Source organism: Staurois parvus, unplaced genomic scaffold (genome assembly GCF_062004578.1).
Source record: "Staurois parvus isolate SC_StPar_1 unplaced genomic scaffold, SC_StPar_1.0 ptg000513l, whole genome shotgun sequence".
Classification (NCBI taxonomy): Eukaryota; Metazoa; Chordata; class Amphibia; order Anura; family Ranidae; genus Staurois; species Staurois parvus.
Window position 1 is genome coordinate 1162434 of NW_028318309.1, and position 26797 is coordinate 1189230.

The window sequence follows — 26797 nt, forward strand, 5'->3', positions numbered from 1 at the left end:
CAAACACACAGCCCAACACATACAATAGACACAAACACCCACACCATCAGCTCCATTACAAACCGGAGGAAATCATTAGCATGCAAAATCCAACCACTCAAAACATAGAACCCTGTGACAATGGTTGTGACAAGAGAGCAGCACAGTGGCAAAATGGTTAGCACTTCCGCCTGTCAGTACTAGGGTCATTGGTTCAAACCCCAACTACAGCATTACCTGCCTTAAGTTTGCATGTTCTCCCTGTGCCTGCGTGGGTTTCCTCCAGGTACTCCAGTTTCCTCCAAAAAAAAACCATGCTGGTAGGTTAATTGGGTCCTGTCTAAATTGGCCCTAGTATGTGTATGCATGAATGTGAGTTGGGGTCCTTAGATTGCACGCCCCTTGGGGGTTAGGGACTGATGTGAACGTCCAATATATACAGTGGGGATCGAAAGTTTGGGCACCCCAGCTAAAAATTTGTATTAATGTGCATAAAGAAGCCAAGGAAAGATGGAAAAATCTCCAAAAGGCATCAAATTACAGATTAGACATTCTTATAATATGTCAACAAAAGTTAGATTTTATTTCCATCATTTACACTTTCAAAATAACAGAAAACAAAAAAATGGCGTCTGCAAAAGTTTGGGCACCCTGCAGAGTTAATATCTTGTACTGCCCCCTTTGGCAAGTATCACAGCTTGTAAACGCTTTTTGTAGCCAGCCAAGAGTCTTTCAATTCTTGTTTGAGGTATCTTTGCCCATTCTTCCTTACAAAAGTCTTCCAGTTCTTTGAGATTTCTGGGCTGTCTGTCACGCACTGCTCTTTTAAGGTCTATCCATAGATTTTCAATTGTGTTGAGGTTAGGAGATTGTGAAGGCCATGGCAAAACCTTCAGTTTACGCCTCTTGATGTAATCCCCCCTGGATATCGAGGTGTGTTTAGGATCATTATCCATTTGTAGAAGCCATCCTCTCTTTAACTTCAGCTTTTTCACAGATGGCATCAAGTTACCATCCAAAAGTTGCTGAAATTTTATTGAATCTATTTTTCCTTCTACTCGTGAGATGTTCCCTGTGCCACTGGCTGCAACACAACCCCAAAGCATGATTGATCCAACCCCATGCTTAACAGTTGGACAGAGGTTCTTTTCATTAAATTCTGTGCCCCTTCTTCTCCAAACGTACCTTTGCTCATTCCGGCCAAAAAGTTCAATTTTAACCTCATCGGTCCACAGAACTTGTTTCCAAAATGCATCAGGTTGGTTTATATGTTCATTTGCAAAGTTCAAACGATGATTTTTGTGGTGAGGACGTAGAAGAGGTTTTCTTCTGATGACTCTTCCATGAAGACCATATTTGTACAAGTATCTCTTTATAGTGGAATAGTGTACCACAACTCCAGTGTCTGCCAGATCTTTCTGGAGGGATCGTGCAGTCAAACGTGGGTTTTGAATTGTTTTTCTCACAATCCTGCGAGCTGTTCTGTCTGATATTTTTCTTGGTCTTCCAGATCTTGCTTTAACTTCCACTGTTCCTGATGACTGCCATTTCTTAATTACATTTCGAACAGAGGATATTGACATCTGAAAACGCTTTGCTATCTTCTTATAGCCTTCTCCAGCTTTGTGAGCATCAACTATTTTCAGTTTCAGTTTTCTAGACAACTGCTTAGAAGAACCCATGGTGCTGATTGTTGGGGCAAGGTCAGATGAGTCTGGGCATTTAAAACCTTTGAGATTGACATAACCTGGTCTTCCCAGACGATGATTGAGAACAATCCATGACACTGGCAGGTTTCAGCTTTGCAAAGGGGGCAGTGCATGCTATAAATTCTGCAGGGTGCCCAAACTTTTGCAGACGCCATTTTTTTGTTTTCTGTTATTTTGAAAGTGTAAATGATGGAAATAAAATCTAACTTTTGTTGACATATTATAAGAATGTCTAATCTGTAATTTGATGCCTTTTTGAGATTTTTCCATCTTTCCTTGGCTTCTTTATGCACATTAATACAAATTTTTAGCTGGGGTGCCCAAACTTTCGATCCCCACTGTATATGTAAAGTGCTGCGTAAATTGATGGCGCTATACAAGTACCTGAAATAAATAAATAAGAGCATCTCCCCAAAAAGAGTCAGCTATATCCAGCCAAGGTTTTCGGAAATTGTTGGGGACAGGCCCGTCCTTTATAGATCAGCTTATATTGAGGCAGCACCAGATTAACCAGGAGATAAAATCGGTGTATAGGAGGTCAGAGTATCACCCTTCCAATTCAACAAAACAAGTTTTCTAGCATAAAACAGAAGCAAACGTATCAATATCCTAGAATGGGTGTGAGGAACAAAATCGTTCAAAATACCCAACAGGCCAACTTCTGGGGTACGTGGCACTGGCAAATGCAAAGTTTCGTCAAAAAAAGTAAAGAGGTCCTGCCAATATGAAGCAAGGCCCGGACAGGCCCAAAACATGTGCAACAGATCAGTACCCTCAAGGCCACAACGGGGACACGAGGACGCAGATCCAAAGCCCATACGGGCGGGCCGGGGTATAGTGAAGATGATGCAAGAATTTGAAATGAATAAACCTGTCAGCAGTACTAATAAGATCTTGCGACCTGTTATCTTACAAGAAAAATTTTTATGCTCGTCTCTTCGGATAATTCCACATGAACGATCAGATTATTGTAAAAGTGCTCTGAGTACGTTTTCCTTTTTTCCAACTGATATTTTCATTAAGTGTACTAGGCATTAGGCCTTGTGCACGTCGGGAATGCATGCAAAATCGTGCGTCTTCCCGGCACACACAGATTGCCATTATTATTAGATCACCATTATTGGTAATGGCATCTCAATGCATCTGCTAACATGCATGTTCTCGTACGTGCCAAACTTCATGGTGGCCCAGCAACATGTAGTTCAATGCACCGCAATTTTAGAAAAGGGTTAGGGATTTATTTTAGTTTTTTCTTGCATGTAGGGCAGCCCTTGAAATTAATAGGCTGCCCTACACGCGGGACACACGTGTGCACTCCATCACACCTGCAAGGTATGAACAAAGCCTAAGGACAGGTCTGCTGACGGTGATGATAATGGACCATGCCTGAATAGTATGTTGAAACAGCCACTTGTAGTCTACGTCAGAAGCCCATATGACAGGGTGACAATGCAGGAGCACAAATAGGAGAAGGCGACAGAGCACTGTTATCAAACTATAAAAGGATGTGCCGGCACAAGGATCTTCATGGTAGAATCCCCAGGTAAGATCTCAAAGTTCTAGATTTAGAAACACTGAATATACATTATGGAATCACATTACCATGATAGAACTCATATGAGATTTTACGGATTGGGTTTATTTATAATTTAAGGACTCCAGTTCTAGTTCCTATTTTTCAATCCATCTGGGAGTAGTGTAGTTCTTTCCTACCTTGAGCAGTTCCTATTCATTGTGTTTTATACAGCAAAGTAGAAATACAGGAAGAGTGGTCCCCCCCCCCTCACAGTGGTCACAGAGTATAGATCCTGGAGTCCCCAAGAGATATAAGGAACTGTTAGGCCCAATGTACACGGGACACTTTTGAATGATGGAAACTGACTGATGGAAAATGCAGGTTAAAAACGTCTTTTTGCATAACGCGTTTATGTGCGTTTGCGTTTAGAAGCGTTTTTTAAAGATAAGCACAGGAGAACCTCCCAAATGCCCAGAATGCACTGAAAAGTGGTAAATTAACAATTTCAGACTGTTTCAGAGATATACAGAGAGTAGAAGCAGAGACAGCAGTATGTGTGGAGATTAGCTTAGGTGTGAGTTGCTCATTAACATTTCTTTTGTTTCCAAAGGTGGGAAAGGTGTGTGGTGGAGGGAGTCATTAAGGTCACCTGGCAGGGGTTCTTCATGAGGAATTTGAGGTGTGAATGGTCATTAACATTTCTTTTGTTTCCAAGGGTGGGAGAGGTCTGAGGTGTGAATTGGTCATTACAATGTGTGACAAGCTTGGTAGGAACATCCTGTGTTCAGTGTTTTGTCCATCTGAGTACCATGAAAATGCTTTTCAAGCATTTTTCATGATGTAAAAAGGCTCTGGACAGCATCTGCAACTGGAAGAGTTAAAAAAAAAAAATGTGCAAACGCTTATAAACGTGATTTACCACGTTTACAAGTGGTTTGCATTTGAATGCTGATAGAATCGACTGTTGAATGCAAGTTTTCTGTGTTCAAAAAAATGTCTGTAAACTCAAATGCCTGTCAATGAAGATGTGTACATGGACACATAGGAAAACATTAGGGCGAATTCAGGGGCTGCTGAAAAAAGCGCTGAACAGCTCCTAAATGCAAGTTTATCAGCTGCAGTGTACATGAGCCCTTAGATGGTTTGACATCTACCAAACACCAAAATACCAATTCTGGGTATGAGAGACCCCTTTAACAATACGTGCCTTAAAAAAGAAGCAAAATGCACTTGACAACTCCACTGCAAAATAAAGAGAGGTTACGCTGAGACTTGCAGTTCTGTATTTCCCAGACAGACACTTGTAACTCTCACCTTTGCTGTACAGCCGCTCAATGACACGTAAACCTCACTGTGTTTTCAGTCAAGTGTGCTCTGGCACAGTACAAATTAATTTGGAGTAACAATCAGCGAAAAATCAAAAAAGCTACAGCCGAGGTGGAGGAGTGGCAGTGCGGGCCCACCACCACAGGGCGGCAAAGATCAAGTCAATCAGCGCAACACAGAGAGAGCACAGCAAAAGGTCAGCGCTGCTCTAACTCCGCTTTATGAGAGACGTGGAGAGAAAAATAATAGACGTTATGTAGGTTGATGTGCTGTCTTCAGTCATTTGTTTTTAACAATGTTCATTAGAGCAAAGGTTCCTTCCAAGATGCTGGTGTGCTCTGGTAAGAGGACTAACTCTGCAGATGCATTCACACCACAGAACTACCTTTCCTGCAACAATCATCGTCTGAAACAGTACAATATCTGGGGTACAGTGCTGGCCAGAATTAAAGAGGAAAAAAGAAGATTGGGGTTTATTTCAGATGAACGCAAAACTAAGGCAATCACCATCATGAGGAAGACGTTCCCGATTCTCTTCATTTGGATCTTTAGTCACCGCTTGAGGGAAAGCCAGCAGAAGGAAAACGGTCTCGATTTCTCTCATTTGGATCTTTAGTTATCACCATGGGGTCAACTAGGAAAAGGAAAGGAGGTCCTGGTTCTCCCGTATAGCTCTTAAGTCAACACTTGAGGGATCACCAACAAGAGGAAGAAGGTCCTGATTCTCCTATACAGATCTTTAGTTATTACTAGATGGATAGCCATCAGGAGAAAGGAGGTCCTGATTCTCCTATACAGATCTTTAGTTATTACTACATTGATAGCCATCAGGAGGAAGGAGGTCCTGATTCTCCTATACAGATCTTTAGTTATTACTAGATGGATAGCCATCAGGAGGAAGGAGGTCCTGATTCTCCTATACAGATCTTTAGTTATTACTACATTGATAGCCATCAGGAGGAAGGAGGTCCTGATTCTCCTATACAGATCTTTAGTTATTACTACATTGATAGCCATCAGGAGGAAGGAGGTCCTGATTCTCCTATACAGATCTTTAGTTATTACTACATTGATAGCCATCAGGAGGAAGGAGGTCCTGATTCTCCTATACAGATCTTTAGTTATTACTACATTGATAGCCATCAGGAGGAAGGAGGTCCTGATTCTCCTATACAGATCTTTAGTTATTACTAGATGGATAGCCATCAGGAGGAAGGAGGTCCTGATTCTCCTATACAGATATTTAGTTATTACTACATTGATAGCCATCAGGAGGTAGGAGGTCAGTCCTGATTGTCCTATACAGATCTTTAGTTATTACTGGATGGATAGCCATCAGGAGGAAGGAGGTCCTGATTCTCCTATACAGATCTTTAGTTATTACTAGATGGATAGCCATCAGGAGGAAGGAGGTCCTGACTCTCCTATACAGATCATTAGTTATTACTACATTGATAGACATCAGGAGGAAGGAGGTCCTGACTCTCCTATACAGATCTTTAGTTATTACTACATTGATAGACATCAGGAGGAAGGAGGTCCTGACTCTCCTATACTGATCTTTAGTTATTACTAGATGGATAGCCATCAGGAGGAAGGAGGTCCTGATTCTCCAATACAGATCTTTAGTTATTACTACATTGATAGCCATCAGGAGGAAGGAGGTCCTGACTCTCCTATACAGATTTTTAGTTATTACCAGATGGATAGCCATCAGGAAGGAGGTCTTGATTCTTCTATTTAGCTCTTTAGGTAGCACTAGAGGGATCACCAGCAGGAGGAAGGAGGTCCTGATCTATCTACATAAATCTTTATATCACTAGAAGGATAACCAGGAGGAAGGAGGTCCTGATTCCCATATATAAATCTTTATATCACTAGAAGGATAAGCTACAAAGGCAGAGGAGGAAGAGGAGGGGGACATACTGCAGCAAAAATCCTCCTTTTGTGTTCAATGGGCAGTACTACCTACTAAACGCATCCTATTCAACTGACCGAAGTAATGCCGTCCAAAAAAAAACCCCATGCAATGCAATTAACATTAGCCCTCTGTTAGAGCGATCTGCAATATTTTGACTTTTTAAACAAACACCTCCTCTGAAAAGTGATCCACTGTGGATGGCTCTTCAGAGGGCTCATTCTAATGTAAAGCAATGTAAATTTACCATTAACAAGGTTGCTTGCATGGATCAGCTTTTATTCATTTATGTAAATTCCAAAAGCAAAAAAACAGTTCCTGTAACTGCTTTAATTTGCAAGTCAAATCCATCTAAATCTGGTAGCGCATCGAACATTATCCTCACCCCAGGTTGACAATGTTGTCCAAAGGGGTCTCTGTTGCTCCCCAATCCACACTAGAGACACCCTAAGAAAGGAAGTGTATTACTGGTCTGATCACCAGGTGAAAATAAGGAGAAAAAAAAAATATTATTAAAAAAAAAAAAAAAAAAGCACTAATGCAGCCACTTGATTTAAAGGAGTACAGCTAAAGCTCTTTTGGCTGTACGTCTCCTGCAGATAACAGGAGTGCAGTTCGTTCTGCACTCCTGCGACCCATTTTCAGCTGACAGCAGACTGAAGTTTGACAGACAGCGCACTCTCTGCTCGGAGCAACTGTGAGAACTCAGCAATCAGCAATCATGTGATCGCTGAGTTCTCACAATTACACCCCGGTCACATCAAAGCCGATTTCGAAATTGCGTGACTTACAGTGAAGTTGCACGATCAGGGGCGGACTGACCATTTGAGCACTCGGGCACTGCCCGAGGGCCCGGGTCAGTAGGGGGCCCCATGAAATGCCCCTGATACCTTTTTTATAGGCTTTTTTGAGTGTGGGCAAGGACACAGGGGCCCCATGATCCCCTATTGCCCGGGGGCCCCATGATCCCCTATTGCCCGGGGGCCCCATGAGTTGTCAGTCCGCCCCTGCGCACGATTTCAAAATCGTGTGACCTGCCGATTTTATTGCAATTTGAAAGACATCTTACACAGATGACTATGCAAACTGCAACAAAAGAAGTGCATGTACTACTTTAGAAATCGGTGCGGCTTTGACCAAGTCAGAATCGCACCAATATTATTATACAGGATTTATATAGCGCCAACAGTTTGCTCAGCACTTTACAATATAACGGGAGACAATACAGCAACAATACAGTTCAATACAAGAGGGTTAGGAGGGCCCTGATCCTGGGAGCTTACAATCTAAGAGATGACCGCTCTAATAGCGGACAATAGGCTGTGACTTGGCATACGATTTGCAAGTGGCCTGGCATGCCAAATCGCACCCGATGTGAACGGGGGCTTAGAGCTGATGGGGGACAGATGCTGCATCCACCTAGGTAAGTATAATTGAGGGGAAAAAAAACAAACCCGTACTTCTCTTTAAAGGACTGGTAAGCTGCAATCTATCCAATTTTTATTTTTTGGTTTAATACCGCTTTAAGTCATAATAATAACAAAACTATGAGATCCATTCACACATACAGTATATGAATATCCTATTTGGGGGAAAAAAAGTTTGGGGCCTGTATGGATAAATAAAGCCTACACCACAGGCAAAGGCTGCTTTTCTGGCAGCAGAAAAGAACATCAGAAGTTGCACATATTGCTGCCTATTCTCTACATTAATCACCCCCCACCTCTTAGCTCCCCTTGATTCCAGGAACTCCTCAGATAAAAACGCACACAAGCTTGTATTATACATTTACTGGGGATTTTCAACCTGACTGAAATTCTCCTTTTAGCAAGCCACTAAATGGCTGTCTCAGCTATGCATTAGCTACGTGTGCACTTTCACATGTTTCCCCATCCGGGGTCCATTTCCAAGCTTGTAAAATGCAAGCCTTAGAATACATAAAGGTCGTATTTAATGCAAAATGTCAGCTCGGAGGAAATGCAGCATTGGTAGTGGCTCAGCCTTCAGCTGTCCCACAGGCCATCAGTCAAAGTGCTAAGAAGGGAAACTGAAGCCCGCGCTGATCTCAGCAGGGGGGAAATGTGGAGTAATGTCATATTACTACCTGGAGTACAGTCACCACATTCAAATTCAGCGCACATTACCGGAAAATGCACTGTGAGAGGATTACACCACCGGGGGCCCATTTAATTCTGGGCTGATAGAAGAAAACAAACACAAATTCAACTCAGACATGTATTGCTATAAAAATAATTAAATTAGCACTGGGGGGGGGGCAAAACTGGGAAAAAAAAAACGCAAATGAAATCCAGCAATAAGGTGTGTGTATAGCTAAAAACTTTATTTAGTTTTGCGTAGAATGGCGAAAAAAAATACTTAGGTTTTACTGCTAACCAGGGCTAACTTAGAGCAATTTCTCCTAATTTTCTGTCCCAGGGGACAACATTTTCATCAGATGGAAAGTAAAAGGAAATTTTCAACAGCAAGACAGAAATAATAAAAATTTTTTTTTTTTTTTTTTTTTTTAATTGAACTTTTAGAATCTCTTTGAAAAATCAAAACAAACATGTCATACTTACCTGCTTTGTGAAGTTGTTTTCCACAGAGCAGCGCTGATCCTCCACTTCTCGGGTACCCCGCTAATGCTTCTGACCCCTCCCCCTTACGGAGTGCCACCAGAGCAAACTGCTTGCTCTGGGAGTACTTGTGCATGCCTGCTCCCATGCCACCTCTGTGTGTCTATGGGACAAAAAGCGTGACTGGTCCCGCCCCCCACTCCCTCCTCACTGGCTGTGATTGACAGCAGCAGGAGCCAATGAAGCTCAGGTAAGTATTAGTGGGGCTAGGGGGAGCTGCTGCACACTGAAGGTTTTTTACCTCCATGTATAGAATACATGAAGGTAAAAAAAAAACTGTAGCCTAGAGAACCACTTTAAGTTAAATATGAATCCAACGTATGAATATTTAATGCAAAATGACATTGGTCTAGCTTGGACAGATGTAACTGCAAATACCATACTGGCAGATGCCTTTGGAAGCTGGAAATCATAGAGGTAGACACTGCTACTCCAGTGATCGCCATTTGTTTCTAGATCTCACACTGATACTGCATTCTGAACATGGGAGGTCAACCGATAAGCATAGATGCCATTCAAAGAATGCTTTGCGTGATCGGGGGTGCTTGCGTAACTTAGAAATAGAAACTTTGTTACAGGGGGGTGCACACGTACAGGGGGCAGCAATGTATGGGAGGACCTCTGACATGATGGGGGACCTTTGACGTGATGGAGGTCCCTCTGTAGGTTAATTTCATCAAGGCAGTTGTGTGCATTGTACCAGGCTTAGATATTCCATTGAAGCACTGTGTAAACTGCCATTATTTAGTTATAAGCAAGGAAACCTTGTCACCCTTCTGCTTCTTCACCTCTCTCAGGGAACCCAAACCTGAAAAATGTATAAAATGCATTTCCAAACTTTCCTCCAACCTAGAACTCAACCAGTGAAAAATGCTGGCAAGAAAGATGTGTAACTGGGCAAGTTTCAGGAGCATGTCCTTGGCATCAGTAAACCCAAAAGACAGCTTGTTCGCAGAGTGGCAAGTCTGTAAGGAGCAACTGAAGAAGGGGCCAAAGTCAAAGAGTTACCTTGTGGGCTAAAGTGGGTGCCCATAGCACTCAAAGGCCAGAGAGGAAAAACTATCCAAGCACCCTTTTTAGATATACACTCAGGTCTCCATTTGTATTAGCAGGGGCTGTCTTCATGAAGAAAGCTCCTCAGAGGAGTTAGCCGAACTTTGCCTTCAAGCTCTTCAGACTGAGTGGGGGTCAAGCTCTGAAGGCCTGTGAGTACCTACTACCGAAGTAAATTAAGAAGGGTGGGATTTGTAGCTGTAAAAGCCCTAAAAGGCCTAAAGCATGCTGATGAGGGATTTATGTGGTCAGAGGTGAACAGACCAGTCTAGGTGGGTGATAGAAACAGACTGGCAATCCAGGCGATGCTTCATGAGCAGGAGCAGCAGTGGGTTGAACTTTCTCTATGCTGGTTGGCGAGAAGGTTCATGGAGGACACACCTTGCATCATGGGGATGACATCAACACCAAGTTCCTTAGCCCTAACCCTTACCGCAGTACAACCGGCGTTGGTAGAAAATCTGAAAGGTGCTCAGTGGTGTAAACAACTGTGTAGCTCCCGATGCTTTAGCCTAAACAGCCTTACTCACAGAGTGAGGATTCAGAAACAGGGTCACACCTGGAGTTGTGCCACAGCTCAGGACCTGGAAAGCACTCCAATAAGAATTATGGCTTGTATTTATTTATTTAATACAGGTACTTGTATAGTGCCATAAATTTACACAGCGCTTACATTTACACAGCACTCCCTAACTCACATTTATACATACACATACTAGACAGGAGTATGTCTAATTTAGACAGGATCCAGTTAACCTACCAGAATGTCTTTGGAGTGTGGGAGGAAACCAGAGTACCTGGAGGAAAGCTACACAGGTACAGAGAGAACATACAAACTCAAGGCAGGTAGTGCTGTGGATGAGATTTGAATTGACGACCCTAGTACTGCCAGGCAGAAGTGCTAACCACTTAGCCACTGTACCATTAGGCTTCGCTCAAATGGGTGTTGACACCTTTTTAGGGTGCAGGCCACATCTGTTACTGCACCTGCATCCGCCCTGAGCTGTGCGCTGGCAGCTTAAAGAGGTGGATGCAGATGCAGTGGCTGCATGGTCAAAATTTGACATGCATGTAGAAGAGAGCGCATGGATCCAAATACACAATCTGCCTTCGGATTTGTGCACCTGCTCCTGCACGCATGTCATATTTTGACATGCGACTGTGTCCAGCTGTTTTCACTGCATCTACATCCACCTCTATAGGCTACCTATATACAGCCCAGGGCAGATGCAGGTACAATAAGCACAGCCTGCACACAAGCTGCATGTCAACATCAGTCTGAATGAAGCCTTACAATGCTGATGTTACAAAATTAAAGTATACGCTGTGACCAAATAACTCCTATAAGCAAAATAAACTGGTCACTCCACCTACCCCAGCCTGTGACTGGGCAGTAGCAGCACATCCATCCCTCCGTTTACTTTGATTTCTCCCTACTGTCAGCATGTTTCTTGCCATGTCACTAACAGGCTCCAAGTACTGCTCCTCCTTTTTCCGGTTTGTCTGGATGCTGCTATATAGGTGAATACAAGCGGAAGATACCAAACTCAGGTATTTACACTAGCTGCATTTAAAAATAAATGTAATAATGTTTTATTGAAAACATTTTATCTTCTGGAGTTCAACTGTAATTGCCCTAATTTTATTCAAAATGTGTGCTTGGTCTCTGGGCTTTCAGGGGGTTAATATTATCTCATGGGTAGCAGAATATGTATTTGGAGAATATGTGTCATATCTCTCCAGAGGACTGAAATACTATTTTGGAACACAGAGAGCAGCAAAGTTACAAGCACATCAAGCAGCTCTTTAACCTGCAATTTGCAGTTGCTAAATTACATGCATCAATCACAGAGAAGAAAACGATTTGCAGCTCATCCGCAACCAAACAGCACACTACACAACAAAGGCTGACTACAGAGAAGACACTTTAAGTGGTTGGTCCTAATTTTAGCTTGAGCAGAAATTAACTTTATTATCTTACCCTGAAAAAAATGTGCAAAAATATTAAAACACTGGCCCTTTGGGTAGATAATTTGCTCTAAAGCCCAAATCTGGGAAATTTTAAAATTGTCCAATGCAGTAGGGCAGCGCCCACACTGCAAAGGTGCCCATTTATGTCTAAGAGATTAAAAAAAAAGATCTCCTTACCCAATCCTCTGTGCTGCAAGATCGGTCTCCCCTATGACGTCATCAGGACCAAAGTAGGGTTCACAGCCCTTTATTGAAAGTGATGATGTCAAGGGACAGTCCACCACAGAAATGTGGGGGAGCGCCATCTGCTGGGGGAGCAGGGGATCAGTTAACTTAAAGTGCTTTTACACTCCCCTAGACTAAATGAGCATTTAACCCTTGTAGTGTTTGACTGCAAGGGAGGATTTTCAAAATTTGTGCTTTTATTTTACCACGTAGAAACTATCAGCTCCAGGTGTGACCCTGTTTTTTTAGGCTAGGTTCACACCAATGTGTATTGCGATTGATGCATCTTCCTCTGCAACTTGTCATGCACCTTTGGGTTAGGGGCTAGGGTTAGGCTCAAGGATTTGCGTTAAATGTTAAGGTTAAACCACTAACCCTAACAATTAATGCTGACCCTAATCCTTAACACTAACCCATATAAATCCTGTATAATAATAATAACCCTAACATGTGATTTTGGACAAAGTTACATGACAAGTTGCAGCCCATTGATGGCACTGGAACCCCTTCAAATCTATGTGTCTTAAAGTTGCAGTGACTTTGAAAAATGTTCCTGCACTACTTTGATGTGACTTGAGTGCCAGAGAGTGTAAGGTCGCATCAAATTTGTACTCAATACTTTCCTATTAGCAAAAAAATGAACCAAACTGCATCAAAACGCAACACTTACATTTATTTGTGTTGTTTCATTGAAGTCTATTGCACCAAAAACACAATCTGCTGTAGAGAAAAAAGTCCCTGACCCTTTCCAAAAAATGCAGCGGCTGACATTGCATTGCTAAAACCAATGGCCACTACTTCGTACTCTTACTACTTGACCTCTCTGTGGCTTTTGATACGGTTGACCATCCCCTCCTCCTCAAAAAACTTCACTCTCTTGGCCTCCGAGACTCTGCTCTCTCCTGGTTCTCCTCCTACCTATCGCAGCGCTCCTTCAGCGTTACCTATAACGCTGCCTCCTCCTCTTCACTCCCTCTTTCTGTAGGGGTCCCTCAAGGTTCTGTCCTTGGACCTCTTCTCTTCTCCATCTACACCTCCTCCCTTGGTCACTTGATAAACTCCCATAGCTTTAAGTACCATCTCTATGCTGATGACACACAAATCTATCTTTCTACCCCTCACCTCACCCCTTCAGTCTCCTCTCGCATTACTAACCTACTAAGTGACATATCGGCATGGATGTCACTCCACTTCCTCAAACTCTATCTTTCCAAAACTGAGCTCTTATTCCCCCCAGCCCATGCCCCCTCCCCTGACTTCTCAATCAAGATCAATAACACAATCATCAGTCCCTCCCCTCATGCCAGGGTACTAGGTGTAATCCTAGACTCCCATCTGTATTTTCAGTCCCAAATCCAATCGCTGTCCAAATCTTGTAGACTTCACCTCCGCAACATCTCCAAGATACGCCCGTTCCTAATCTCAGAAACCACTAAGCAACTTATTCACTCCCTTGTTATCTCTCGCCTTGACTATTGTAACTCCCTCCTCATTGGCCGACCTCATCACAGGCTATCCCCTCTTCACTCTATCATGAATGCTGCTGCCAGACTCATCCACCTTACTAACCGTTCCGTATCTGCCACCCCTCTCTGCCAATCCCTCCACTGGCTTCCCATTGCCCAATAGATAAAACTCAAAACATTAACAATAACATATAAAGCCATTTATAAATCTGCCCCAAATTACATCACCGATCTTGTCTCCAAATATCACCCAAACCGTCCTCTCCGCTCCTCGCAAGACCTCCTACTCTCTAGCTCCCTTGTCTCCTCCTCCCATGCTCATCTCCAGGATTTCTCCAGAGCATCCCCCATCCTCTGGAACTCTCTACCCCAATTTATCAGAATATCGCCTACTCTGCTCACTTTTAGGCGATCTCTGAAAACCTATCTCTTCAGGGAAGTCCATCCCCCACAATTACGACCTTTTGTACCACTAGCCCCTCCTCCTAGAGTGTAAGCTCCAAGGAGCAGGACCCTCCTATCCCTCTTGTATTGAACTGTATTGTTGCTGTATTGTCTCCCGTTATATTGTAAAGCGCTGAGCAAACTGTTGGCGCTATATAAATCCTGTATAATAATAATAATAATAATATGTGAACGTGACCCATAGGGGACCATGTTAAATGGACTGTAGTGCATTTCTGCAAAACACAAAATGCACTAAAAAACACATAGGTGTGAACCAGGCTTTACCCTGATGTAACAAAACAGTGTGAGTTCTGTTGGGTGTGTCTAGCAGAGTGGTAGTGTCAACTGCACCCACGGTCATGTCAAGATTAAAGCAGAATTATAGCAAAAATTACATATTATGCAGTCTGTCACTAGTATTAACTCTGCATTCTTTTTTTCCTGAAGGCTCCCGTAACAGTTTTGATTCTGGTAGTAGATCCAATGATTTTCTACTTCTTTTAATTGGGGGACAACAGCGTTCATTTCTCAGTATAACTGCTGCAACGCTGTCACCCTGTGGATAGGGAAGCTTTAGACCACGGGTCCTAAAACTACGGCCCACCAAAGACATTTAGCCAACCTGCCGGGCCAGCCTAAGAGAAAAAATAAATAAATAACGGCAGTGGCCGGCAAATAGCTATGCTGCTCACTGGGTCCTTGACTGCGAGGACCCAGCAATCGGCAGACTGGAAGCCCCTGATTTCACCCACTGCAGCCAGAGGAGCAACAACAGGTGAGGAGGAGAGCACACCAGGCACAGTGCATTGCAGTGTCCAGTGCGTTACAGTGTACATTGCGGTGTCTAGTGCATTACAGTGTACAGTGCATTGTGGTGTCCAGTGCATTACAGTGCACAGTGCATTTTAAATATTGTATTGTTTTTTTCCTGTTTTTTTTTTTTGCACTACAAATAAGATATGTGCAGTGTACATAGGAATTTGTTCATATTTTTTTCAAAACTATAATCCGGCCCCCCAACAGTGTGAAGGTCAATGAACTGGCCCCCCATTTAAAAAGTTTGAGGACCCCTGCTTTAGACAGACTAGTAGTTTTAGATAGACTTTAAAGTGTTTGTTCATCTTGATCACTTCAATATTAATCTCTGCAGTGATTACACCTACAACAGGTGCCAATCACAATTTGCAAACTCTTATCTTACAAACTTGCTAACCCCTCCATTTGCATTTTAGGCCTCTTTTAAAAAGATGCCCCAAGAGCTGCATTTCTGTGTTTGTACACAGTAGAAAGCTATGTTATCATTCCTGCTGCTGGCATGGACAGATAACAGAAGGGTGGAAATACTTACCCTTTTCTTGAATATATGTTTTAGACTCCTTCCGGAGCTGGTTTCATAACCAAAAGCCAAGCCATTTGATCACATGATCTCTGTTGAAGATCATCCAGCCTAAACTCTTATCCTGCCCTTAAGTAGAGATCATATGGCCAAGCTTATGGACTTTTGTGTCATAGGAAATGTCATATGGCACATATTGCAGGTTTTGGGGTCCAAGAAGCTCCCTGCAGCAACTGTTTGGCCAAACAAGGGTACCAATCAGGTCGTAAGTGATGCCTGGTCTTACCTATGCTGGGGAAAGTGATAGGCTTGCTAAAGCACTGTGTCCTGTTATGTTGCTTTTGGCGCTGCTCAACGTAGAGATGAAAGTGTATGCCTGTGTCCTGGAACATGGGGTGCAGGCTTGTCCTAACACCAGTCCAGGGGGCTAGTAAGTGTAAAGCGTATAGGATCACCGCTACTCCCAACCAGCCCAAGTGAACAAACAAATGCCTCTGCCTACATGTCCCCACCACACCAAAACACAAACTGATGCATCAGTGTGTGTGATGTGGTGGGGACATGTAGGCTGAGGATGCTCATTATTTGCTGGCCTGGGCTATTCAGGAGAAGTGGTTATCCTTTCCTCTTTACACTTACATTTATAGAGCACTTGCAGTGACTGACAACAGTTCACAAATGGTCTTGAGTTCTTCTCTGGAATTAAACAGTATGAGAAGCCATTTCCTTTAACAGAAACCAATCTAAGCAATTGTAAAAATAATGCATAGTTTTTAATGCAATGACAACTAGGGAGCAGAGAAAAAGCAGGGGTTAATTCGGCCAATGTGATAGGATCGGGGAAAGAACAAAACCGACAACTTTCCAGTGCTTAACAAGGAAAAGCTCTAGCTGCTGGCCTTCTCTTTCCTTCCGCCTGGTAATATGAGTAGCTACAGCACTAAATTATTAATTGGCAAGACAGGACAGGAGCTTGCAGCTCAAACTGTGCCAGTAAAGGCAAAGCCTGTTGGGAGTTATTGTATTACTGGACCAAAATACACTTTTCTGAAGAGGTGAAAAGACAACTTCTTAACAAAAGACGGTAGAGAAGGAAAAGGATCTCTGCTGCATCTAATTACCTCCTCAGCAGAACACTTCTCACATCGCTACTTAAGACCAGCCCTTCTAAACTATTTTGTTTTTTTACACAGCAACCGGAAAAAGATGTTCAGGACTCGGAGAACTCCCTCTAGAAATCAGATTTCTGGAACTCCCTACCCCAACCCATCAGATTTTCACTTACTCTCCTCTCCTTTAGGCGCACCCTGAAAACCCATCTCTTCAGGGAAGCCTACCCCACCCCCTGCTAACTTGCCGACCTCCTCCACTCTTCCTACCACCCCATCCCCCACAGCTATCTCCTCCTGTGTCACCATCCCCTCCCTCCTAGATTGTAAGCTCCAAAGAGCAGGGCCCTCAATCCCCTCATGTTTTGCATTGTACTGTTATTATTCTGTCACATGTTCTGTCCCCCTTTGTAATGTACAGCACTGAGCGAACTATCGGCGCTTTATAAATACTGTATAATAATAATAATGCAACCTCACAACTACAACTTACCAATAAATTTAATAACTTAGGCAGAATGCAGCTCCCCTTAACCACTCATTTGGACAACACCCTGACAACAGATCTACATTTTCTGGCTGAAACAAAAAAAACAAAAAAAAAAAAAAAACTTAACATCGGATGTCCTCGCAGTTACATAATGGGCAGAGCTAATCTAGTTAATACTTCTTTTTACTGAAGCTCCTCTATTTGCAGTATTTTTCAATGCACCGGGCCCCATACCCATGACAATACCTAAATTAGCTACTTGTTTTGCACATCTTGTCTATGGAACCAGCAAAACCCTCAAATAGCCCTAGCTACTGTACAACTTACTTTACATCCAAATAGTTTAGCATTGCCTACTTTCTATCTCAACTATCTTTCTTTCCAGCTGGTGTACACCAAGGACTGTCTGATTCCCTCTTAAAACAACTCATGGCAACAGCGCCAGCAATAGTACCTTAAGATTCCCACTGTTATCTTATATTTATTTTATTACAGGTACTTATATAGTAAGCATTACTGATCTCAAGTGCTCTAAGTTTTATAACAACTCTTAAGATTTTCTTCCAAATTGCTAAATTATTCCATCACGATAACTGGACTGTATTTCCATTCAACCCTATTTGGACTAATCCATCCTTGCCCCAGTATCCTACTATCATTATCCAGAATCTTGGCACACCCATGGTGTAAAGTATTTTACACAACTGTTTCATGAAGGCAACATTAAATCCATGGTTCAATTGTTTGTGGGGCATTTACAAAACTCCATAGAATCTTTCTTCTATAAATACCAAAAATCAGCTGGATTTGACAAATGTCATCCTTTCACCAACTTTTCTAGCAAGAAAATTCTTACAGTCTGGACCACGTGAACTAATATCCGCATTGTAGAATGCTTTATTGGATACTAAAACAAAGACATTTTAAATTGCTAAGCCAAGGTGGAAACCCCTCCTGATGATGTTGGTGAGGAGAGCTGACAAGGGTATGAGGAGACATATACATGACCACCCCTATCTCTGCTAAAGACATAGTGATAAAGCTCAATGTATTTCACCAAAAGGTATTATACCCTGGTGAAATTACATGCCTTGGTTCTCCATACACATCAGACCTGTTTTAAAGGAGGTCCACTTCTTCCATACACAAAACTGCCTCCTTTATCATTAACTCCTTTGCTTTACCCAATATCCTCTCTCCAGAAACATGTCTCCTGGGCCTATATGGGGAAATTCCCATATCCTTGTGCCAAAACAGTTCTTATGCTATAGGGCTGTGTGTTTTCTATCAAAGCACACAGTGTAGAGCAGTCTCTCTCAACCTTTTCGAGAGAGAGGAACTCCTAAGATAACTTTCAAGCCTCAGAAAACCCCTAAGATAACTTTCAAGTCTCAGGGAACCATTGCTAAAAATGACTATATCTACAACTCATGATACATAAATGTGTCAGTGGGAAGAATGCTCTTTATACTTGTTGTTACTGGGAAGAATTACCCCCTTAAAGATAGCTAAAAAGATCAACGGTGTCAGTGGGAACGTATCTGAGAGGCAGAAATTGCTCATTGCTCAAGGACCCCCTAGCAACCTCTGGAGGAACCCTGGTTGAGAAACCCTGGTGTAGAGAGACACAACTCTAGTCCCTGCATGAAAGGGCAGTTCCATAGGGTGATGAAAGAGAAAGAAGCCACCCTGAAATAGGAAACCTGGGGCAAGGGTCATGGCACCAGCTTAAACAGGAGCATAGGCAAGGATTAAAAGATACAGAAGCTGCATAGTCAGTAAGTGATTAAATAAACTGCTGAAAGTACTTGAAAAAATGAGGGTTTAATATCACTTTAAATGGAAGACCCCCAGCTTCCAATACTGTAATGGTGTAAACGACTCCCATAAGGAGCAGGCTTTTAAAGCTAACACCACTTCATGTGAGCCCAGGAGAAAGCTGCAGAGAGCTTTGAAATGTAAAATAGCACATTTCTCTGCACCGTTCAGATTCCGCTTACCTGGAGGCACAAAAAGGGGAAGAGGACCCATAGTGCCATATATCTGGACAGAAGACTCATGGAAAAAAAAAAAGTTATATGTTGTGACATGTGCTTGACTTGGACATGAACTTTAAAGTGGAACTACACTGCATCTAAGCACCACAAAAAAAAAACACTATTTAATTTATTTTTAATATTCCAAACAAATTTCCCCCATCCATCCATGTCTCCATGCTTTATTTTGCTGAGAAATCACTTTGAAAAACACTCTCTAGCATTTCTGGCTGTGACCATCTTAAGTAAGGGCAGATGATTCATGTAGCATTTACTTCCTGGAATCCATCTGCCCTTAGCTCAGGCATGAACACAGGAGGGTAAGCTTAGCTGAATAAAAACGCTCCTTTCCTGGAGACTCTTGGGATGTAGGACACCATTTACTTAGGTTTAGAAACCAAAAGCAACTAAAGAGATGTAGAAAAAAAAAATATATAATTTCCTATCTATTTATTAATGCTAGGCACAAGAATAAAAATAGTCTATGTTGATTGAGAGCATCAATTTCCGCTTTAAAAATCTACATAAAATAGCATTAGATGGATGATTTGTCGATTCCCCTCCCCTTATATCTCTAAAAAAAAAGAAAAGTATAAACCCGCATACTTGGAAGTCCACACATTCATTTTGGCAGGAGGGAGGGTGGGGTAAAGTCATATACTACCTGTATTGACTGATTTTGGACAGAACAATAGTGATCTACTGAAAATAGTCTGCCCATCGTAAATCGGCACACGCGGAGACTCAATACGCCTATTCTTACCACTGAGGTTGATACTGTGTACTTAGCTCTTGGAATTTAGCTTTCTTGCTTTTCTTTTCTGCTTGTAATGAAAAACTGATAAAGAAATTTAAAAAAATAGAAAAAAAAATAAACACATGTAAATCATTTGATGTTAATGTGCCTTTTACTTTTTTTTTTTTTTTTTTTTTAAACAAAAACTTGTAATTTATAGAGTGACCTATCCTCCTTTCCATAATGAGCCAATACACAACAATACATTTATACCAGAGTCTTTACATAAAACTATAATCAGTTCTTTATGCTGGTGCAAACGGCCAGAGCAATCTCTATAATCATCTATTACAGAGGCAGAATTCAGCCCTCAATTTGCTCCAATAAACTGCAGTATCTTCACAGGAGGGCAGCGCGAACGCTTCCTAATGAATCCATCAGCATACATTTTTCATAACGTGATTATCTCCCTGGCAGATTCATCGTCTTAAGCTTTCTCTCCTCTGTAATTGTTTTCCCAGTAAGCCAGGCTACAATTACCATGCTATGAGGCCGACGTGCAGTCACAATGTGGAGGAGAGAGGACAGCAGATCTCCCGCTATTACACCTAATTGTGCTATAAAGTCTGTCTTATTGCAAGTGGGACATGCCAGAGAACACATAACGGCCACAAAGGCTTAACGAAACACTTTGGGATGTGTGCCTTATGTACACAGATGTGTCACCAGCGACATGCGTCATGGTATAAAGCAAAAGGTGAACAGGACAGGTTAACGGATATCTGACCTCATATTGTTTCATTGTCCTGATGTATCCATGTGATATAACCTTGTATTATCCAGCCTGCATATATCAGTTGTGCATTCCTATTCCAAGCAATACAACTGCCTTTGCCATTTTAAACAATTAAATGCCTTAACCTACCTAGCGGTCTGATTATGTCCATATTTCTGTGCTCAAAGCGGTACTTTTTTTGCATGGAAATATGTATTTTTTTTATTGTAGGCCTGTAATTTTTAGGAATAACTCACTGAAATCTGTCTGAACAAGAGTCTAGCAAACATCCCGGGTATGTTAAAATTTGAAACACGAAATCATAAATTATAATTTAATAAATATTCATAAAAAATAATATTATAATAATAAATTTAATTCAATAATGTAATCAAACCAAAAACACTGAAATTTGAAATATAGCGCCAAGTTCGCACATCACTGAGCAAAGTCGCAGAATCGTTTTCAGTGTCTGATGACCAATTTCCCCCACGAATCATTATCACTCAATTCTGCAAGTGGTTCTGATTTACTATCGCTGTTCTCTAGCTGGTCTAAAACCGACTTTGACCTAAAGGGACGCTTTTTGGACGCCATGGACGTTTCTCAGTTTCCAGGCAGAAAGAACAGTAAAAATGCAGGCAGGGCACAGGACAAAGCACTCGGGACAAAATGTATGTGAAATGGTTTGATACAGTAATGTTATACTATGTGATCTTAGTGAATTTCACTTTTTGTCATTTTCAAATTTCCCGCCAGTCCCGTCCCCCGTACGTCCCGACGTCGCAGGGAACGGAACCCGGAAGACAGATGCTGGAATCCGCTGGTGGACATTACAGGGGACACTGCAGGAGGGACATCACTGGAGCGCAGAACAAGGTAAGTGAAGAAGAGATCCCGAAGCAGCGCCGCATGGTGTAGCTCGGGGTTACCGCTTGTGGTGCTGAAACTTTACCTTGAGCTACACTCGGGAATACCGCCAGGGAGGTTAAAGTGGAAGTTCAGTCAAACACTAAACTATACTTAAATGTACTCCCACCCCCATTCTAAGTCTTTTCTATTCAACATACTGTATAAAAGGATAGATGTGTATACTTACTTATGCTGATGGCGCTCTGGTCCTGTCACATGATCGGATCCCAGCACAGGCTTCAACGAAGGAGAGATCACAGACAATGGCTGCAGAGTTTGGGCGGCAATACCACCCATGGGCTTACTATGGGGCTTCTGTTGTCGTCTGCCACTCCTCTGCAGTGAAGCCGGCGCTGGGACCCGATCATGTGACCAGACCATGGTGCCCTCAGTATAGGTAAGTATACATTTCTTTCCTTTCACAGGGTAGATATAATAGACTCAGAGTGGGTGTTGGAGTAGACTTAGTTATAGTTAGTGTTGGACTGAACTTCCATTTCCTGCCCCCCCCCAGCATTGGTGTCAGTTTACGCGATAATTCCCAACATTAATGTCAGTGGATGCACTAGCAACTTCTAGCATTGGTGTCATTGGATGCACTAATAACCCCTAGCACTGGTATCGGCGGATGCACTTATAACCCCAGACTTTTTGTCAGTGGTTGCAATAATAACCCCCAGTATTGTTGGTGTCCGGTGGATGAACTAATAACCGCCAACACTGGTGTCAGTACTATTAACCCCCCACCCCAAATTGGTAATCACAGCTACTCTGATTAATAAATATTTAAATCTTTCACCTCCCACTACTCCCTGTACCTGCCGTGAGCAAGTCATCAAAAATGTCTGGAGTATGATTTGTCAGGTGGAGACACTTTGTATGCAGCCATTTCTTTTTTTTTTCATTGAATAAAGCAATAGTTGATTCTATTACGGAGGGTGACTCTCATCTAATGCACATTTACTAAGATGGGCCAGAGAAGGGCTCATTGGAGTCAGCACCCTAAGCGCCTGTCAATGACAAGCAGAGGAGGTTTGGAATGATCATACACATCGCGGGCTTGTTTTGAATGTAGGGAATGTAGAATCTTACTGCTGGCTGTCCAGAAGTTGGGTCTGACGTCTTGACAAGGAGACCAGTTGAAGCCAGCACAGACTAACACTAAATTACCAGTCTTTGCTAGCAGAAAAGGCGCCATCAAGAGACATGGATGAAAGTGGTTGTAAAGGTTCCTTTTTTCCTTTAAAATAACACACATTATATTTACCTGTTCTGTGCAATGTTTTTGCACAGAGCAGCCTCAATCCTCCTCTTCTCAGGTCCCCTGGTGGCTCTTCTGGCCCCCCCTCCCTGCTAAGTGCCCCCAGAGTAAGCTGCTTGCTCTGGAGGCAGTTGTGTGTGCTCGTTCCCAAGCCACCTCTGCGTGGTTCAGTCCCGCCTCCAGCTTTCTTCTCAATGGCTGTGATGGACAGCAGTGGGAGCCAATGGCTCCCACTGTCGTGTATCAGCTTTTGAGGAGAGAGAGAACTGGGAGAGCCTCGGCTCTCGAGCACGGCGCTGGATAAGGCTCAGGTAAGTATTGGGCTTAAAATCTATGAATGTAAAAAACCTTCAGCCTTTAGGACCACTTTAAAAATCACTAAAGGTACTACCTTAATACAGAACTACAAAGAGTTGCTGTCTTACCACTTTTACTAAAAATGTCAAAATGGAGATGTTTTGAAAAAATTATGTATGATGAAAAATGAAGTAATAAAAATGACTTACTTTGTCTGAAGCTTCTGATGCCAAGAGATTGGTAGCAAGGGTTTGCAGTTTGTGATGTGCCACTGTTTTAAGTGCCGCAAGACTACGTCTGGTCATTGCCTGTTTTAAGTTGACAGCGGAATGGCTGAGTGCATCCACTGCGGCAGGAACTGCCTCGTCACAAGCATTTAGTATTTCTACTGCTGTGATACCCATGACACAACGATCCAAAGCACCTTAAAAAAGAGAAAAAAAGTTTAAGGACAGACATATAAAAACAATAAAATGGATGAAATTCCAAGTGCACATTGGTCTGCCAGCTTACTGTGACTGTATCGTTTTGCTACCAAAAATATACAGCAAATGGCTGGTGGACTGATCTGCACGTCTACCAATTGTGGAATGCCATCATGGAGATTCGCTGTTGACTGTTTTCAATGAAAAGTACTTTGGCATGCTGCCAAGGACACAGTACAAAGTATTTTTTTTTTTGTAACCCCGTAGGCCAAATTCCCATCACTTCCTGCCCTGACCAGATATAATGGGAAAACCCAAAAAAAGATTCAAAGACAGGATTAAAAAGCTGACAGAGGCTCCGTTTCCCACTTTTCTAAAACAAAATTAGGAATTTTGATTTTCCTGTAAAATGTTTTTCTTGGAGTACAACACAGGACACAGAGTACTACATATTCATGACTACTTGGGTTGTGCTACAACCTTCAGGTGAATGGACACTGGCCACAAAAAGGCAGAAATTCCCCATCCAGACATTCCTATTCCATCACCAGCTCAGCTAAGCCTCAGTTTTGTAGCAAGCAATAAGGAACACAGATAAAGAGGGGAGAGATTCCTGTGTCCTCTGATGTACGCCAAAAAAAGTATTTTACAGGTAAAGCAAAAATTCTACATACGTATATACTCATACATCATGGGATAAATAGTTCATTCATAATGACTTGGAATATGCAAAAGCAATGAACATGAGGGGTGGGCAACACAGCAACAAGACCAAGGCTTTCTGAGAAAAATCAAGCAGGCACATCCATTACCTAAGGACACTAGCAAAAAGTGAGGCTTACTGAGCTGGGAGGAATTATGCCTGGGCAGGGGAGTTCCTGCCTTGTTTTGGCCAGTGTCAGGAATGGACTTGCCAGTGCTGGTGGGACTCACCTGCCTTGTGGGCTGCAGTACCAGGGCTGGCCAGCGGGTGCTCTCAGCAACCAGAGGCTCACTCCTGCAATGAGCCATCACCTGAGGCTGATTGCAGCAGGTGTATTTAAGGGATGGCCAGGCCTGTGATCAGGGCCTTGGTGTAATGTTTCCCATGAGCCCCTGTACCTGCATCCTGTCTGCTTCCTGATTCTGCTTGATCCTGACTCTGAGTGAACTCCGACCTGTCCTGACCTCGGCTATTCCTGACCACTCTTCCGCTCTCTCCTGGTTTGCCACCGACCCGGCCTGCCCGACTATGCCGATTTGTATATATGGTTACCTGTTGGAGTTTGGGTTGTTTGCACTGTTATGTTTACCTTGCACTGCGTTTGTGTTGTTTAGTCTTAATAAATTGTCTTATTTTACACTATACCTGAAGCCTGTGTCTCCCTGTGTCAGTCCACACATTTCTGGTCATACCCGGATCCCTAACAGCCAGTGTCCATTCACCTGAAGTTGGCAGCATCACACAAATAGTCGTGAATATAAAGAACCCTGTGTCCTGTGATGTTCGATTACGAAATACAATGTTTTGACTGCAATCGGACTGCTATTGGACAAAGTCGATGGGTGACTGCACTCATCACCATTCACCAAAAGTTTTTTTTTTTTTGTTTTTTTGTTTTTTTTTTTTTAGAGATGGCATTCCTTGAAAGTTTTAAGAAACCACTGGACCTCTCAGCTTACCAGCATACAACTAAAGAATAATTAACTCAAAACGGAAACATACAAGGTGTAACAATTTAATTCCAGGAATGGCCTCGGAGTGGCATTATGGTGGTGAGTCTACTACACAACCATTCACGCTCAAACATGTTCTAACTTGCACTTGCCTGGATTGCAGATCAGTTGACTCCATTTTTACGTAGCAAGACAAGAAATAACACATGTGTGCATTGCGCTTTTGGCGGAAAATGACTCACATCTGAAGCAGCAGATTAACATAAAATTTTGCGTGAAAACTGGCAAAAGCACGAGTAAAACGTTAGCTCTGTTAAAACAGGCTTATGGGGAACATTCCATTTAGAACTAAAGTGTTTTTGAATGGCACAGGTTTAAGGAGGGTCGGGAAGAAGTCCATGATGATGCAAAAAGCGGGCAGTCAAAAACGCAAAGGACAGATGAAAATGTGGAAAAAGAAAAAGTTACGGGAATCTGTTCAGACTAGGACATTGGTTTGAAAAGTGGATTCTGTTCACGTGTGCCTGGCCCTGGAAATCCATTTCAAAAACGTAACCAACCACCTTGTTCCTCTGACTTAGCACCCTGTGGCTTTTGACTGCATCCAAAATTTTTAAAAATGCCTTAAAGGATAAGTTCACCTTTGGGAGCATGTTACATGTTCCGAATGCTGCAGCTGCTGCCTGATCCCCCCTCCATGAGACAGCAGTACGGGGAGAATTTCCCTGTACTAGCAGTCACTTTTTAAAAACAGCGCAGCTGTGCAGGGCTCCTCCCACATTCTGTGAATGAATGAACTACAAGTACAGACAGCATTTGCAGATGTATGCTTGTAGTTCTCTATGCACTATCAATGCGCTGTGGAGCACCATGGTAGTGCATAGATTCTTCCTGTCAGTGTATCTGCTTGCCCATATGGGATGTATGGGCAAACAGATAAAATGACAGGTCTGCAGGAGACCTGCATGGCACCAGCGATCTGCTGATCACTGGTGCAATGCTTTACAGGCTCCTGCAACAATAAATAATACATGCATATTTTTTTAGCTGCAAAAAAATATGCATTCATTATTTTTTGTCAAAAGGTGACCTTATCCTTTAAAACATGGGTGCTCAACCTGTGGCCCTCCAGCTGTTGTGGAACTACAAGTCTCATGAGGCATTGCAAGGCTGACAGTTACAAGCATGACTCCCAAAAACAAAGCCATGATGGGACTTGTAGATCTGCAACAGCTAGAGGACCACAGATTAAGCACCCATGCCTTCTTTTAGAACACAGATTTGATGACATTCCAGACATTGAGCGCACTGCAACAAAACAAATTCCAAAAATGTTTGTGACAGTGGCACAGTCGTCTAGAAAAGTGTGTCGCTTCACAAGTGGACTACTTTGAAGGTGACAAACAGCCGCTTGTGCATAGGTAAAAAAAAATGTTTAAATCCATTTCAGTCCATTCCAGGAATTAAATTGTCACTCTTCATACAAACATAGGCCCCAAAGCCAGCTAAGGACATCGA

At 42.5% G+C, this 26797-nt stretch overlaps 1 protein-coding gene across 4 annotated transcripts in view; it reads right to left on the reverse strand.

The window, feature by feature from the left end:
• The window catches only part of WDR7 (WD repeat domain 7), a 591021-nt gene that overhangs the window by 423330 nt on the left and 140894 nt on the right, over positions 1-26797 (reverse strand). For all 4 annotated transcript variants that reach the window (XM_089690073.1, XM_089690072.1, XM_089690071.1 and 1 more), the window contains one exon: positions 23408-23622. In XM_089690073.1, the coding sequence (XP_089546199.1) occupies positions 23408-23622 (215 nt within the window). The remainder of the gene's footprint in view (positions 1-23407; positions 23623-26797) is intronic.